The 19354-nt window shown below is 39.8% G+C and overlaps 1 protein-coding gene across 1 annotated transcript in view; it reads left to right on the top strand.

Moving 5' to 3' along the window:
• Positions 1-19354, top strand: part of cntfr (ciliary neurotrophic factor receptor) — a 229177-nt gene that overhangs the window by 206087 nt on the left and 3736 nt on the right. Inside the window, exons 8-9 of the mRNA XM_044334283.1 lie at positions 12408-12476; positions 13178-13298. Of these exons, the coding sequence (XP_044190218.1) occupies positions 12408-12476; positions 13178-13298 (190 nt within the window). The remainder of the gene's footprint in view (positions 1-12407; positions 12477-13177; positions 13299-19354) is intronic.

Genomic DNA, 19354 nt, shown 5'->3' with positions numbered 1-19354 from the left:
GAAATGTCTCTGTTTCTTTTTCATATAGACCCTCGCACATACATATACATGCACACAGCAGCTGGAATGTAGAAAGTTGTAACAACGCCTCAGACCTTTGTGGTTTAAACTGATGATTAAACCTGACACACACACTCAGTTTTCCCTCTTGCTATCAACACTAATCAATCAATATGTGAACTGATGCATAACGTGAAAGGTGGGAAACCTAAGTCAATATTTGGATTGAGTAAGATCATATCATTTGGAAATTACATAAATACTGTCAATGACAGCTGAAAACTGCAGGGTTTTCCGTTTTTGTGGTGTTTTTTGATGAATGTCTCCATGATCATGGTTTTAATTTTGATAGCAGTAAGTGCGGTTTCAGAAGAAGTAGTTCTGAACCTGTCACCTCAGGATATGTCAACAGTTCATGGTTACACTTCTGCTCCTTTTAATAGGTGTTGGGTAACCGTGTTGGTGGTGTTCTCAGTCCCACAGAAAGTACACGATCTGGTTAATATAAAGATAATTGATTGTTTTGTGTAGAACTTGTATGTGCAGAATTACTCCAGTTTGTCCAGTAACTGTCAAGTGTATGCCAATTTGATTTCGGGGCATTCTTGCAATAGGTCAGTTTGTTGCAAAAATCTTCAATATGGCATCAGAACAACCAGCTGATACAAAAAAATATTATTATTTCAGTGTATCATTTACGGGAGATGCTATAAATCTGTTATCCTGGTTCCAGACCTTTAAATCACACTCCACATTTCAGATTTTTCAGTAATTTGAATACACCACTGCGTTTGTGTCTGCTGCCCATGCCCCTAAGAAAGGGAACACCATCTTCCTGCGCCACTGCCCAAATCCATTCCAAATGAATGTGGAAATATGGAGCTTGGATACATCCAACAAATCTAGACAGATTGTTGTAAGTCATATAGGCTACTCTTTTAAATGTCCTTGTTTTATAAACACCAGTCTGCCCTTCTTAATTACCTGTGACACAAACACCCATCATACCATTTCCTGTACAGTTTTCATATGGGCATGTAATGGTGTTGCTGCATGAGCAGTCAACTTCAATACTATATATAGAACAATTGCTGTTGGTTATGGCAGCTTCTCACTGACTGCTGCCACAAGAGCTGAATATACTAAATCACATGTTTTGTAAAATACTGTTGTAGAGAGCATTTGGATTTAAAGCTCTCAAAACGTGACGTAAATCATTAAGCGTGGTTTAATGAGGATACACTGTTTATTGGCCCCATATATACTTCATTAATTATAGCCTCAGAGGTTGAATACTAATTGAAGTGGTTGGCATTGCTTAGGAATTTACCTTTAATGTGTTAGACAGCAGAGCTGGGTGAGAATTACTTTCACATGTAACATCTTGAAATGTGTTCTGAGTCAGAAATGAAAGCAGCAGTGTGATCAGACTGGTCTTCAGAGGAAACCATTCATCCTCCTGAGGAATGAAGGGATGACTGGCCCAGATACTTAGAGTGATGGAGATTCAGTCACAAGAAGGAAAATGCGCAAAAGTTTTGAAGTAGAGATGAATGGAGTGCATTTGAAAAGGGGAAACATGTAAATGGAAGCAGACTCTGGCAGAAGAGACAGAAGCATTACACACAAATGAGATAAACATGAATAGATACAAAGTGATTGACTCACATGTGTCCTGGGATGAAGGATGAAGAAGGGGACTGAGGAAAGGAAACAAAGTTAAACAAAAATGCTTATTTCATTTAAAAAATATGTGATGTTAAATAAACCATATAAGTCTGAGACCACATTACTTGATTATGAAAATTGAAAGAATAATGGATGGTGGGTGAGAGGGGCGTGGAGAGAAAAGGAGAAATTGGCATATGGAGAAGATTGTTGATCAAATGTGTGGAGGAATGTCAGCCTCAGACAGATAGATAAATGGATCAAAGTGTGAGAGACAAGAAGAAAAAGGGAGCTCTTGAGGAGACTTTGAAAGGGAGGTTTTATAAGCTATCAGTTACAAGGTGTTTCAAATTAAGGAAGATAGATGAGCAGTTCAAGTGAACAAAAGAGAGAGGAACTTCTGGAATAAGTTAAGCCATAAAATAGTGGGTGAAATGAAGAAATAGAGGGAGGTAGAGACTTTAGACTTAAGGCCAAAGTATGACCACTTGAATCCCACAAAATATATTTTGGATGGCTCGTAACTAAAATAAACCACAGATAAAAATACAGTACAACAGACAGAATGATCCCCATATTGAGTAACTGCATGATTGCAAGGCAGACAAAGACAAGAAAGACAGAATGAGAGATAGAGAGATAGAAGGGCAGTCAGAAGTCGCAGCAGTTCACAGTGCTGTCATGACTCCAGGTGGCTAGGTGAATCAAACAATAGCATCTATGAGAGGGATAGACTGAAAAAGGAATATGCACGCTGATCTGATCTCTCGCTTTGTGTTTTCTGACAAGACATCATCTCCAGTTACGAGAGGTGCCACGAAAAGCCACAAAAGTCAGTTGAAGAGAGTGCGTATTCTGCTTTTTTTTCACTCTGACGTTTATGTAGCCGGGAAGCTAATGCTACCTCGCCATCTGTCTGCAGATATCAGGCTGATGCCGTGACGCACATATAGTACGAGCAGATGCATTAGTGTGGGGACATTTATGCTCTATATGTGCTGAAACTGTTATTAAAATTGATGTCTGTACTTAACTTTGTTGAAGCATCTGGTACTGACTGTCTAGAGTGGTATGGGATAACCTGCATGTTTGCAGCTCTTGCACATGAAGACCTAAAAGATATGTAATGTCGATCATGTTTTAGTTTTGCTGCATTTTGGAGGGGAAAAAAATAAATTAAAATTGTGAATCGTGAAAATTGAGATTTTTTTTTTTTAGTCATATCACCCAGCCCAACTTGGAAGACAAGATTTTATGAAGTTGCTGAATGGAAAATTGGATCATGTGTCCTTAAAGCACTGTCTGATCAGATAACAGAAAGAACATAGATATGGGCATTCTATTTATGCAAAGAAGATCCACTAGCACTTGTGGTTTTAAAGAGCAATACATTGCTTTAAGATGTGCATTGTTGTAATGGCTGTTATTCAGTTTTTCAATCTTTCCTTGGTACGGAAACATAGAAGTTGGCCAAGAATGTTAAGATGGTCAGTGAAGCAACTTGGATGCAACAAGCTCAGTTTCAGGACTTAACAGCAACACACTGGAACTGTATGGTGCTGCCGTCTTGACACACATCATTGCATTTTGTTGCTAAATAAGAAAGTGATACAGCGCTGTCCTAGTTCCCACGTGCACCACAGAAGTTGCAATTACACCACATTCACTCCCCGAATCGACACATCCTGGATACCGTAACTTGACTACTACTCAACTGTCAAAGAAACAAAAGAATCACCGCATGAAAAGCAGTAAAATGACGGAGAACATACATCTGTATGTCTGTAAACGCTCAGTGAATTGTTCTGTTTCCCATGGCCCGCTTCCATCCCACCCTCACGCTTTCTTCACTGAGATGAGAAACCAAACTCTCACGGCAATTAAAGCAATGGTCCAGTAACTGTGATAAGAACAATTTCTGATTGCTCAATATTCTCTACGTGGTATGAAACTGCATCTGCTATGCTGTAATTGCCCTTTGGGGATGATGCTGAACTCCATTCAACTGAAAATGTGCATTTCCACGCAGACACACTCATGCACAGGACAGAAACGAACACACGCGCACGCACAACATACTGTACAGATGCATATACCTCCCTACTGTAGATGCTGGTATGCATATAAATAAATACACGGGTCCACACAAACACACTCACATATGTACACATTCTTGTTCTTCTAATTACAATGATTAATAAACATGCAAATGCTGTCCAAGCTCATGAGTGTGCATGAATAAACAAAGAACACACACAGTCACAGATATCAATATCACATTGAACAGACATTCAACACATGAACAGCTACTACACTGCAAACAAATTTACTGAATGTACTGAAATAATCTTACTGCACTGCAAGTTTTGTCAGTTGTCTTGGTAAAACAGGACTTTAAAGCTTAATTGTGGTTAAAAAAAAAAAAAGATATTAAAAAAAGACAAATGAAATATGAAATATCTGAAAACCACATGTCTCTGAATGCATCCAATGTGAAATGTCCAAAAACCACATGTGCCGATGAATGCATCACATGCGAAACACCTGAAAACCACATGTGCCAAGAATGTATCACGTGTGTAATGTCCAAAAACTACATGTGCCACGAATGCATCACATGTGAAATGTCCAAAAACCACATGTGCCTCTGAATGCATCACATGTGAAACGCTGGAAAACCACATGTGCCAAGAATGTGTCACATGTGTAATGTCCAAAAACTACATGTGCCACGAATGCATCACATGTGAAACACCCAAAAACGACATGTGCCAAGAATGTATCACATGTTAAACACCCGAAAATCACATGTACCACCAATGCATCACATGTGAAATGTCCGAAAACCATATGCGCTTATTTCATGTGAATTATTCACATGTGACTTGTCACGTGCTTTTTTTATAAGGGAAATTCACGATAGAGGACAGAAAAGTACAAAACATTGAAATACAAATGATGTAAGAGACACTCAGAGAAACAGAGGGACCCAACAACAGAGGCAGTCTGAGCAGAGAAGGGAGGTGGACTTAAAATTCTTCTCCCTTTAATCTGTGTCCGCTTGGCCAACACAGCTTAGCCTTTCATTCATTTATTTATCCCACATTTTTCCTCTTTTGTCCTTCTGGCTGACATGCTGCATCCTGCCTCTCCCATCTATCTCCTTCATTCTGCCCTCACCTCTCTGTCTTTGTCGCTTTTTCCCCCGCCTATCACTTTAACTTTGTGCATCCCCTCCTTAAATCTTCTCTCTCCTTATGTCTTCCTTTCTTGCTAAATATTTTTTTCCACATCAGGTAATCAGACTTCTCCTCCTCAACCAACATGCTGTCTTTCTTTCTCCATCTACTCATCTGTAAAATAATGGTGTTTGTATGTTTGCTAGAGGTCTCTCTCATCCTACAACACTTAGAAGGATTAATAGTGAGCCAGCAGCTGTGTGTGTCTGATGGTAGGCAGATTCATAGACACACTGTATGTATGTGGTTGTTCATGTGTGTGAGTGTAATTTTCTGTGAGTGTTTTTATGTTCTCTTTTTTCATTGCGTCTGATTTTGTACATTTCCTATGATTGTGTGTGTGTGTGGATAACCGTGTGTGTATGTAATGTGTGCTTTTGTGAGTAACATTGTTATCATAGCGAAGGAAGACAAGGTTTGACACTGAAAAGGAGGATATTCAACTCAATCTGACATGAACATCATGAAAGCTAAACAGTCTCTTTGATTCTCTCCACCGCTCCCTCGTTCTCATCTCTCTCTCTTCCTCTCCCCCTACCAGTCCTCCGTCCTTTCCTTTGCACCTTTCCATCCCACTCTCCACCCACGTTTTTTTTACTCTCACCCTCTCATCCATCCATCCACTCCATCCTTCCATCCATGCATTAAGCCAGCTATCTAACCATCCATCCCTCAAGCCATCCATTTGTATCTATGGGTGCACATGATAAATGTTTAGACCTTGTTTGGGGAAAACATCCCATCTAAAGGACACTGCCACAGACAGATCATTTATCACACACACACACACACACACATTCGCACGCATGCACACACATACACACGCACTTACAGGGCAGAGTCAGCACTGTCCCATATGAAAGTCATCATCATTTAGCTCTGCTGTCATTTTGACAAACATTTTCGCACACAGAGAAACACACTGTGCAGTCTGTTGGCATTTTGCTCATGTTTGACAGTCTAATAAGGATCTTTTTATATCAGTGACAATTTTGCTTTCGTTTATTAGCCATAAGGGAAGCATAAGAAATAAATAACTGATTGAATATGGAACAGGTTTCAGAGAAGAGGGTCAAGGAAGTGGACGAAAATATGAACACAAAGACAGAGACACAAAGAGGAGGAAGTTGCTCTCTTTATTAAACACTGTATAAAGAGTTATCATATATATCATATATATTCTAAGTGTTGCCCAGGTTGCAGTTGGGATATTTCAGTGCTGTGATGTTTTCTATTTGCGTTGCTTTGGAGGTCTTACTGTGTAAAGGTGAAAGAAGATGAATGGCACGACGGCCCTCGCTTCTACCTCTATTGATTTCTGTATCACCATGTCAATCCTTGGGCTGTCATACACACACACACACACACACTCTTATGATCTCTGAGTTGTCATGACACACACAAACAAAGTGTTGACCTCGTCTTGGGGGGATTGTGTCTCACGGCCAGCAAAGTTTTCACAGAATGAAAAGTAGAACATCAAAGTGGCCAAAGCTTGGACAAACAACTTTGATATTTCCTATCATCCCAAACTGACTTGCAATTTCAGTAAGCCTAACTGTTTGGCAGGATTGAAAAAAAAAAAAAAAAAGTAGTCATGCTGTTGATTGTGTGGAATTGAAATTGGTTCAACTAAAAATGGCTGAAAATTGTCAGCTTTGGTTTGTCTTTAATATTTTCAAAGTGCATCCAAACTTTACTCTTTTTTAAAAACCTGTAAAAACTTGGTCTCCCAAAGGACATCAATTTCTCATGAGTAGTGCCAGCTGCCATTGAGCCGCGCCGCTCTCTTTGAAGAACAGTGCTTCAGCTGGCATACAGCAGTTTTACCACTCATCATGTTTTGTCAGCTTAAGCTTTTATCATGCATCATTCTGTGGGCAGTAACTCAGGAAGAAAATGTCCATCCGGTGATTTGAGTGAGAGACCAACGATTCTAATGTGACAAACAACGCACTAAGGAGGCAGCCCCGGCGAGTGGAAATAACAAGTGTGAGGTTGCTCAGCAGCTGTACCAACATTATACAATGTTCTCTGTACTATAGCTTCATTTTCTTTCTACAGTTAACCTGCAGCCTGTATAATAAAAAATGGTAGTTGTCAAACCCTAGCCCTAAATTAAGTCCAAACAAGACAAATTTCAGACAAATGTAGTTTAATTTCACCTTAAATATACTTCAGTGTGCAGGTCAGTTGTGTATGAATGTGTGTGATTGGGTAAATATGAGACTTTGTAAAGTGCTTTGTCAGATTAAAGGAGCTATATATATATATATATATATATGCAGTCCATTTATTATTGTATTGTGACATCAATCATATCTATCCATTATCTTTACCCTCTTATCCTGTGTAGGGTCACTTGGGGCTAGAGCTTATCCTAACTCACATTTGGCAAGAGGCATGGTACAGGCTGGACAGTACAGGATGCCGAGAAAATTCACAGATTTTTTTTTGTATTTTTTTCAAATAAATTTTGTATTTTTGATGTTGTATTTTTGATGTATTCGGTGAGCTGTGAGTAGTGGCTGAATGAAAAGGAGAGTTGGTGTTTCAACAGAGATAGGGGATGACATGTCCATCTCCAAAATCCCCAAAGCAGAGAAATAATTTTTTTTTTTGGGGGGGGGGGGGATGACAGGAGCTTTTTAGAGTTGTTTAGAAGAGGAGCAAGGGTTTGAAAATGTATTCATCTGAAATTTTACCTTTCATGACATGTCTTACATTTTTGACAGCATGGCAGCAAAAAAGCAGAGTTAATGTTGAGTTACCTCCACCGCTGTGTTAAAACTAGCACATGCTCGTTTTTTTTTTTTTAAGCGTGCAAGGTTTAGGTTGGGATTCTCGATTGACTGGGGCGTTTAGCTTAGCTTCCTTTTACAGTAATTGCTGCTATGGCAATTGGGGCTTCAAAGACAGAAATACTGTCTGAGAAATTACCCCCGGACCTGGTGTTTCTGTGTGTGTGTGTCTGTGCGTGTGTGTGTGTGTGTGTGTATGTGCTCAAATGGGAGGAGAGCACGGCGGAAAAATGGGAGCTGTCAGTCAACCTAATGAGACCAACCTTCTCTGTGCGTGCACACATACACACACAGAGCGCCATCGGGCCAGTGGAAGTGCCATATAATTGGGTTTCCTTTCCAGGACAACAGACATGCTCACTGGATTAGATCTGACCACCGACGCCAATTCCCTCCATGTCTCCCTCTATCTGCTTTTTGCTTTCTCTAACTGTCTCTTTTTTGCATCTCTTGGTTTCTTTCTTTCCTCAGCCTTTACATTTTTCCTTATGCTTCTGTCTATCTATTCCGCTCTGTCTTTATCTGTTTTCCCTGTTTCTCTCTGTAACTCATCTCACTGTCCTTTCCACCTCTGACCTACTGTACATGTATGGGGCTTTATCCTGTAACATATGTGTCTAGAGAAATATTCAATGTCATTTTATTGGACTTTATTGGACCTCTAGTATGAGCCACTGTAATCAGAGGGGTCAGTCAGAGTTCCCTCATCCCTTTTTTTTTTAAATTTCCACAACATCACAGTTAATATGTATTTGTAGGAGATAAGATGAGATGAAACTTTATTTATTTACTTTATTTTATCACTTTATCCCACTGGGAGAAGTGATTTGAGCTTTTTGCAACAGTAAGCACAAGTACAAGATAGATGGAGGAGAGGAGAGGAGAGGAGAGGAGAGGAGAGGAGAGGAGAGGAGAGGAGAGGAAAAAAGGATGTGTGAAAAGTAAGGGGTCACTTCAGTTCCTTATGCAATCCCTGAGGAATGTTCACATCTCTTCTCTCTGCCCCTTTCATTGTCTGGATTTGTGTAGAAGCTCTTGGGGAGTGTGTTCATGTGTGTGTGTATTATAGCACTAAGCTGTGTGTGTGTGTGGGAGAGTGAAGCATCTCTTCTTAGTCTGTTTTCCTTTTTTTCTTTTTTTCTGAGTAAATGTAACTTGGCCATGCACTAGAATATTTTGAAATATGACATTGTTACCACATTCTACTGTCCATCATCTTCATTTTTTCCACTGTAACATCCACCAGCCATTACAGCATGTGCTCATTCTGCAGAGCACACATACTGTGCATAAAGAAATGAATGCTTTTTTGGTTATGTGCAGCACATGTAAACACAGTAAAAAGATACAATAGAACTTAATGTCATGATTATCATGCCATATTCTCCAGCTACAGATATAAAGCATCTCCTGCACATGCAGGGAAATGATAGGCTGAAGTGAAAGTAGTAGAGGTAGGTTTAAGGAATGTGGGTACAACATGACACCTCTTCACAAAATAACACCGGGAACACACCGAACGTCGCAGTTTGATTTTATCTAAGAGATCGTCTGGTGTGATGCCCTCGCACACACACACAAAGGGTTTCACAGTGTCAGACATGTCTTCTGATGACACAAACGGAGGGGGAGACACGCATTAGCGCGGGCCTTGTTTAAAAAGCGCTCCGCAGAACGACAATAAACAAACTGGAATTTCGATCCAAGTGTTTGTTTAACAGAACACTCCTCTTGAGCTGCAGCCATCTTAGAACTGCAGCTTCTGTGCTTTACACTATGGAGTGTTTTTTTTTCTTCTTTATTTTGTTTCAGGGAGCAAGCTACAATGAATTCTTTTCCTGTTCAAAGGGGTTATAACATCCAGGTGCGCCGCTCCTCATGTGGATTCCTGCAATAAGACTGTCGTCTCTGTTTTCCTCTGTTTCATTGTCAAACATTCATGCTCGCATATGCTGTTTACAATGAACAGACATATGGTGTTTACGCGTGAAATGAGGAGATTTCACATTTAGTCATCATTACTTTCAAAACAGACCATTTTGCGGTCCAGAATTTTTATTATTATCATTATCATATTATATTTTGGGGGTTAGTGAATTCAGTATATTTACACTGAGGCAATGGGACATGATGATGATAAGGTAAATATTTGGGTGTTTGGGGTGGCAGTGTGTTTGAGTGCGCACAATTGTACATTCACTTTTTATGAACGCTGCAAAAAAGCAGGTTTTTTTTTTTTCTTTGCAGCTCTAAACAGCTTAGTTTACATTACATAAGCCCTACAGACACATGTGAATCATAAAAGCATACACACACACACACACAAACACGCACATCAGCAAGCAACAAGTAAATATACATCGCTTCACCACCGTTGCCACAACACACAGGCTTGGTCTTGTAGTGTGAATGATCTGACAGTGTTTTTTTGGCAGCTGATAGCAACAGCCACTCCAAAATGCATCTCCTCTCTCCATCTATCTCCCCCCTTCCTTCCCTCATTCTCAACGCTCCCCCCCCCACCCCTTCCTCTCCTCCCTCTGTGTGATATTAAGTGCTGCTCTCGCTGCTCCCTGTTTAGCCACTTGGCAACGCAGCAACACATCCATCTCTCTAGAAATGTTTATCTGCAAGCTGTTTACTCCATATACTCCTCCATATGTACGCATATACATAGTTCACACACACATGTGCACACACACACACACACACAAGCACCGGTTTCAGTTCAGTGCCTCGCAAAGAGAAACAACAATGCAGCAGACATGTACTAACATGAGTGTAAACATGTGCGTATAAAAGAAACACAAAGGATGCAGGCATATTTTCCCAAACTGCTGTGTTGTTTTTCTCACTCATATCAAATGCAAACACACACACACACATACACACACATACATTAGAGTCAGGAAGGAATGCTGATAGAAGCTACGGTTGGATACGCTGGTTGGACTACATGTAAACAGTGGAAGATTTCGTCTCAAAGGCTGCACACATGTCTGTTAACACACACACACACACACACACACACTACATACATTATACTACATTGAAGTATATCCACAAATGCACACAGCGCTCAACAGAACATGCAAAATGCACACACACACACACACACACACACACACACTCGGATTACGTTGTTATTGCATTCCAGTAATGAAATTAAGCCTATAAATGTAGCGCTCGGTTAGCCAGATAAAGCCTGAACTTCCTTCTAAACAAAGGGAGAGGGGGGCAGAGACAAAGGATCAGAGCAGATAGAGAGAGGTTGGGAAGACACACATCACTCCGGCTGATATATGCACTGTGTGTGTGTGTGTTTGTGTGTTCACAGTATATTAATGCAGGTTTCATTTTTTTGTGCAAAGTAATAGCTAGACACACAGAGGACTTAGATCTGTCTATGATTTAACAATTGTCGGCAGAATAATATCATATAAATTGGAACACTTACTGGTTGTGTAGTCTGTACTTTACCCAGTTGTCTAGAGTCTGAAGTCAACTCTGTGATGTAACTCAAGTCTCAGTTCTTTCAAATCTGTAAGAATCTGATGTGTGTAAGTGTGCAGTTTTATATGGGTTTAACTTCATACATGGTCGGTGTATTTGCACCATTTCTGGAACTCAAACCAGAATAAACATTCCCATATGAACAAATTCAGATTTGAGTTTGTCTATACATTATATGTTGTCAGACTGACACAGTAAATTAACCACTTGCTAAGCTAAAACAATAAAAGATTTCAGATAACTTGGAGCTTTAGTTCAGATCCCTTAGATGTGTATAGATATGTATGTGTGTGCCTTGTTTCACTAGTAGTCTGCAGAAGGCAACAGCCATGTCTCTAAATCATTTAATTTGACTGCAGGAGTAGCAGCACCCACTATCTATATATTTTTCCTTCAGTCTTTTAGACAGGCAAACAAACACACACACACACACACACAACACTGTAAATTACAGAGAAGCAGCAAATCATTCTCTCATGCTCTCCCAGTTCATTCTCTGTTTCGCTCTGCAAATTAAAGTGTGTACAAAAAGCTTTCAAATGTTGGCATGCATTATTGTGTTATAAAATGTGGCATTGATGCCAAAGCTTTCTGGTATAATCATCCATTATGCCACTGGTATTTTGCATGCTGCATCTGAGTGTTGGTATGTGTGGAGTGTGGAGGCCGCGGGAGCAGCGGGGTTCAATAAATTCAACAGTGAAATGTAAAGAAAAAGCAACAGACTTGACCTATGTACAGAATAATGATAAAAGGTGTGTTGTAAATAAATGAGCGCTGAGTAAAAATAGTATACTGTATGGCACAGCTGAATCACCTACCATAAAACATTAAAGGCTCAGGCTAGGATTGCTATACTGAGCACATCATTTATGGGTAGAAGGGTAGGACTTCCTCAGACTGAAAGTTGTCCAAGAGCTCATAACTGCCTTTTTTAGCAAAGATTTTTAATAATTTATGATGTTGGAACATTTCATATCCCTAGGGCCATCAAACTCATTCTTAAATATGTGTATAGTTTCAAAAATCATTAGTTTTATTCCTAAATAAGGTTGTTTTGTTAAGTAACTTAAGAATATCTTTCAAGAATAAGAAAGATCGGACAATTACTTTAACTCATCACTGTAACACTTACAAATGTGCTCTCCCCCGATCCACACACTGCTCTCTTGTATTGGCTGTTTAGGTGGAACTATCTGACAGCACCTCCCACACTATCACCGATGCCTATGCTGGGAAGGAATACATCATCCAGGTAACATCTACTATCTATCCATTTCTACAGTGACTGATTGTAGAAGACCTGATACGAACCACATCTAATTCTGTATTGCCTTTCAGGAACAAGTATTAGCCTACCTCTAAAGCTGCAGCCTCAAAACTGGAAAACAAACAATAAACCTTCTCCAAAAGTAACACAGACTTTAATTCTGACTAAAATCTGAAAGTCATCTAATGCAGAACTGACAGCACTGACAAAACCACCAAAATCAACCATGATCCTCTCTTCAAGAGGTTTCTTTCCACTGGGTCTTCCAAGTTTATCTTGTGTAACAAAGGCAAGTTAAAGCTGTACTTACATACAGCAAGTACCAAATTAGCTTACCTAAATATTTAGCCTTGGGCATAAAGCATGGATGGATATTAAAATGATCAGATGTAACCACCTGTTTTTACCACCAAATGATTGAATTTATAATCAATTTTAACAGAGGGAATTATATACTACTCCTTTACATATATATATATATATATGAGTAGTTCATGATGACAGAGATCAGCGTGGACTATTTGCCAAATCCAAAGAAGTGCAATCTTTTATTCACTTTCCTCTGCAATTGAGTTTAGTCTTTGCTTGCTACTTTTTTGTATATGTAACCTGTTCTTGCACAACTTCAAATGAAAACTTATGGATGTTTCAAATAGACTACTTTTTACTATCTTTGTCTTCAACAGGTGGCTGCCAAAGACACAGAGATTGGAACATGGAGTGACTGGAGTGTTGCTGTGCACGCTACACCCTGGATTGAAGAGCCTGTGCAGATCACTTCCACAACTGAAGTGGAGTTTCTTGCCGGTAGGTCATAGCCTCAGTTAAAGCCTGTACCCTTTATTTCTACCAAAGGGTTGCATTTAGATTTGGTGACTCACATAAGTCAGCTGCATAGTTTCAAAATGTAGCACCAGAGTCAAAGTAGGAGGTCACCAATGTCAGCTGGCTTCTCTTGTGTCAATGAATGCCTATAGGAGATTTCAAGTTAAAGTTAGAAGGGTACAACTAAAAGAAGACAAAGGCCTCTGTAAATGCAAACAAGTATCTAACAGTAGCATATATTGTATTGCAATGGCTCCTCATGAGTTTAGTTGACCATAATACAGATAAATTTATCAGGAGCTTACACTGACTGTATGCATGTAGCAACATTATTATAGTATTTCTATAATGCTGTTTGGTATTTATCAGTCTCCTAGTCCATCAGCTGTAGAAATCATTGTGATGATATTATAGTAGTCCTTTAAAAATTTACATAGTTCTTTGTGCCCACGGCTGTCACACAGTAAATTCCCTGAACCAGTTAGGTATGAAATTAAGTTTGGTTAATAACTTTCTTTATCATTAAATTGAGTATACTGTAAGTGTTTGATAGCCTTGAACTTTTATCGCAGCTTAAGCTATAACAGCAGCAGCCTCCAGACAAATGGACACACATCAACCTGAGCGCCTGCACACCGCCTCAGGGAAAAACTGTGCCATCCTTTAAAAAATCCTCACGTCTCTCCTGCAAATTCTAATTGGCTAATTTACAATATAGCAGCACTCCACCACAATTTTTTTTATGCTTGAAAAATGATAAGTTAACATGAAATTCATTATAGATTATTTTATTGTGCATGTCCTGACACACACACACACACACACACACACACATACAAGGACAAAAACTATCTCTGGGAATTATCTAGTTGGCACCCCTTCAGCATGTGGCAGAGATCAAGGGATTGGCTCGCTTGTCAAATCGAAATCTCTCTACGCACTGATGATCCCTGAACAACAAGACATCCATTCCCGGTCTGAACACTCCTCTGCATGCATCGCTCTGACCATGCTGGAATAGCAAAGCACAAATGGCTGGACACATTTTGAATGAATAAGCACTGAATCTGAGTGAACAGGTTTTATAGAGTATTTGGCCAATTTGCACATTCTAAATTGCAATCCTGCTGTGGTCTTGCAAATGTAGAGAGTGCTTATCTGCACCAGTTGGATATCAGGCTGGTGAATAGCACATGTAATATTCAAAGCAGAACTGAACTTAACACTTAACTGCAAAATATTGCGTATAAAGATGTTTTGCGTGTGGTTGAAAGTAGAACATAGTTGTTTAATTGACATATAGTGGTTGAAAAATTCAAATTTGCATCACCTCTTTACAGTTTGGAATGGTACAACCCTAGCCACACCCTACAGTGATGTCACAGTGTACTGGCCACACCCTAAGTACACTTCTACATCAGCAAAAATGAGATTGCTCTTTGAGTTTCCAGCAGATACCCAATTTAGGGAGAACAATTGGGATTATTACAATTTCTCAGACAGTCTCACCAGACTTGATCCAGCTCTTGACCGGAGTGGATATCTTGTAAGAGAAAAGGCATGTCAATTTGGAAACAGTTCAGAGATAAATCTTTGCTAAAATACGGATGTGAACAATTCGAGTGTTAGTGTGTCCAACATTAAAAGCCTCTAAACACGTACAAATCTTTTTATTGACAGGTTACAGCCACAGACCTTAAATATAATTCAAACTCTGCATGACACCCACAGTCCACAGTCACAGTTTCTTTTCATAGTCAAAGTATGTCTGCTACACCAAAGATTTACATTTTGTTGCTCATCATCATTGAATTATAAAATACCTCCATGTCAAACTGGCTCTTTCAGATTGTGTCACACTATGCTTGTTGGCCGGTCAGTACATGAGGACAAAGGAACATTGTGGTGCACAGGCATCCAAGGGAGTCTGCCATGGTCTACTTTTCGGCCACACATACAGTACCAGTCAAAAGTTTGGATACGCCTTCCCATTCACTTGAGTGAGAAAGTGTGTCCAAACTTTTGACTGGTACTGTATGTCTCCCTGCTATCTAATATAAATGAACACTTTCCAATGAAATCTCCTGGTTTGCTAGTAAAACTTACTTAATTTTCCTCTTACTGTCCAGATTTATTGTTCCACATGAAAGAAGCTCTGAATTTATTTTAAAAAAATGTTGATCTGATCTAGCTCACTGCTCACATACAGGCTGCCGTAACCCGAGGTTGTTGGGCTTTACTCAGCCTGAGAAGAAGGTTTACAGACACTGTTAATGGCTGAAAAAACTTCTGCCACTTCATCTGTTTGTTGATTGCGGAGAAAACAAATCTATATTTTAATTTGCAGGTGATTGTTGGAAGGTTAGTGCATTCAGACAGCATTCCTAATTCTTTTGTACCGTCATCACTGGAGAGTATTTTGGTCGAACGACCCCTGACTTCACTGTGCTCCCTTTACTTCTGAAAACCCAACCTGTCTACCGGTCTTCCTCTCTCTACCTGTCTTTCTCTCTCTGCCTGTCCGTTGAAGTTTCTCACTAGTTTTATGGTACAACAGTGACTCCTAGTGGCCACAAGCAGCACTATACACAGATCATCACATACTCAATACTGAATGAGCTCACGCTTGCCTATAGACACACAAACACATGCTGAACACCACACACAGAACATCCAGCCTGCTCTAACACACATACACAAACACATAAAAACAGTGCCCCACACACACACACACACACACACACACACACACACACACACACACACACACACACACACACACACGTGCAGTACCCCCCTCTGATAACACACAGTGTACACGCACACACACACACACACAATCACTCACTCGGCACACAGTGTAATATTCTTGTTCTCAGGGAAAGAACAGGAGGTTATTGGGATTCTCCTCATGCCTCTTTTCGATCCAGCTGACGCTTCTCTGCTTCCCTTCCCTCTCTCCCTGTCTTGTTGTCTCTTTCTCTCTGTCGCCTCTAGGTCTCTCGCTCTCTCTCTTGATGTCTGTCTTCTTTTCCCTCTCTCTCCTTTTTTAACAGCCAGTCTTTCTCTCATTCTTACCTTTCATCACCACATCTCTTTTTCTGACCCTCTGACATGTCCTTTAAAAGAGTGACCAGCTGGGTGAGTGGTTACATCTGTGCGGTGGTTGTGTGCAGATACAGTGCAGTTGCTTTGTTAATATCAATGAAATAGCATTGGAATAGGTTGTCATTCCCACTGATGGGTACACCATTCATCCAGGACTTCTATCTTCCCTTCTGTTCTTTAAAGTAAAGGCAGAACTAAGGGACATTTAAATCTGTGCATAAATTAACTGATAAGAAATGCCAGAAATTGAAAAAAAATATATTAAAAAAGAAAGTTTTTTATGCTTGCCTGAGTTGGAAAAGTTAGAAATATGTCAGCTAAGATTGTTAGGACCCTCCAGAGGATAAGAGACTATAGCTAATTGATTGATGGATTGATGATTCTTGATTGTCAATCAACTAAGTATTTGTTCATTTACTATTGTACATGAAGCAGAATCACATCAGGAAGGAAATAGGGAAACTATCTGATCGCCTGTCAACGACCGGAACAATACCCACAAAATGTTCAACCAGGGCCAAACTTTTTTTGTCGGCTGACCAACTCGTTAACATCTACACACTGACCAATATTTCTTGGCCACTCAGCCGAATAGGAAGTGAATGGACTTCCTCTGACTTATTGATTGTGTGGTTCACGATCTAAACACACTCTAGACTTTCTCCATTTCCTCTCTTGCCACATTTTTTTCTCCTACTTTTTTCTTTTTGTTCAGTTCATGCTTTGAAACACTAGGCTGTCCATACTTCTTGGAGATAAACTGAAGTAGTAGCTTGTTGCACTTCAAGGATAGCACGGAGACAGACAGACGAAATCCCATCCTCGGTGATTGGACCATTGCTTAGCGACCACATTCCATTAAGTAAAAAGCAGCTCAGTCGAGGCTTTAAAAAGTTGCTGCCATCCTCCGTGTTGCAACCATCTGAGATATACGTTTCTGCCTCGCCCAGTCTGTGAGACAGAAACTGGACACTGTCTAGCACCAAACAGGCAACACCAGATATCACTTCTTATATATTTCATGTCTGGCACTATTTATAAATGCTTAGAGTACGTGTTTATATCCATGCAAGTGCTTAACAAGCAGCAACCGACGCAGTTAAATGCTGAAGCGACTTTACTCTTCTTCTCCTGTATGCAGGCTCCAAAAAAAGAGATTTAAATTCATAGGCGGACTACCACTTATGATGTCATTAAGGTGACACAGGGTATTAAAATGGTGAGTGTTAATTCAGGCATCCAGAGTTTGGAGTACTTTCTAGACTTGGATGGGATTGAAACTCTCCCAGGTGAATCATCAGTAAAAATATTTAGCAACTGAGTTAGAAAATTTCAGTTAAAAAAAAAAAGTAAAGGTGCAATTCAATACAAAACATCCAATCAACTGTGCATCTAATAATGAGCGGAAGCTGGATTTTAGGCTTTGTAGAAACCTGAAAATATATCCAGCGGGTTAAATCAGCTCACTTCCTGATTCTGGGTCAGTTTTGGATTAATTCAGCACCTGCAGTGTTTTGTTCCTGCAGTGACAAAGCATTTTGAACTTGTGACAGTTGTGATTCATGCCTCTGACTGGCTTCTTCTACATAATAACAACGACTGAGGCGTACTGGCTTACGAGAATAACATAGTTTCTCAGAAAAGAAGTTGATTTAAATGAAACTGATGGTCGTAAATAACATAAACCCCCCCTAGTGCTGCTGTCCTGAAGACTCTGTGTTGAGGAACGTTAAGGATGTCATTAAAAGAAATGGAAAAAAATGGGAATTTGCAGCAGGGAAAAAATACTATAGTAGCTCCTTTTAGCCTTGATTGACAGGTGTTGACCTACCTCACCTCCAATTAGAGTGAAACCTGGCTTCACCATAATTCCCCACATTTCTGTCTCCAGAGACTGACAGAGATGGCAACAGGCAGAAAACCTCAGCTTTAAAACAGATCAAGTTAAAATCATTCAGTGCGTTCTTTATCCATCCTTCCTTTTTCCCTTTTATTTTTCAAATTTCCCCCTCACTTCTCTGCCTGCTCTGCTCTGCTCTGCTCCATCTCTCCCCCCTTCAGCTGTTTTTCTTCGCCTCCTTTGTTTATCAGCCCTCTCCCCTCCTCACATCATTGTCATGTCTCCCTCTTTTTACCTGTCCTCAACTAGCTTGTTACATCAACACGTACCCCATAACTGTCTCTCCTTGTCACCATCACATTATTTCCACATATTTTCGTCACTACTCCGAAGCAAAATGTTTTGCTGCAGGTGGGAAGTATTTCACTGAGCTGCTGAACATATTAAATGTGTCTCTCTTTCTTTCTCTCTCTCTCTCTCTCTCTCTCTCTCTCTAGCTATTTCACACCTGGCTGCTTCCTTCTAATATCTCACGACTCCCGACACAGTACCACACAACAGCCCTTAATTGGAAGGAGAGGGAAATCATATTCTCTCTCCAGTAAAAAATGCTTTGGGGTTCTAGACTGAGCTGCAAACAGTTTGCATGAGTTAATATGTGCCGGCAGCTGTGGCAATAGCCCAGTCTTATAAAGCATTAAACTGTGATATTTTTATTTGTCAAGCAATGTAAAAACCAAACAGACGCCCTAAAAAATGGCTTAAAAGCATAGTAGTTTTCAGCATGTTTATGTTTATTACCAGCCTCAAACACTTGAACATAATCGTATTTCAGTAACTGGAAATGTATGAGAGACTTATTGTATCTACTTTGTGTGCTTACGCAATTTCATCCTCTACCTACACATTCGACTTTAAGATAAGAGATAAGACTTTGTTGATATCCAGGAGCAAATTTGAGTATTAAGTTTTAGGGTCAAATCTTAAGTCTCTGAGGGCGATTTGAGTCAAAAGGCCTCACAGGTGAAATACAAGTCAGTTGTTAGTAAGTTTCCAAAGGCTGATCATTAAAATGACCTGCATTTTAAAC

The sequence above is a fragment of the Thunnus albacares genome, chromosome 18, assembly GCF_914725855.1.
Source record: "Thunnus albacares chromosome 18, fThuAlb1.1, whole genome shotgun sequence".
NCBI classification, from domain to species: domain Eukaryota; kingdom Metazoa; phylum Chordata; class Actinopteri; order Scombriformes; family Scombridae; genus Thunnus; species Thunnus albacares.
Note: the sequence above shows the minus strand (reverse complement) of the source record. Positions and strands in the feature narration are given on the sequence as shown.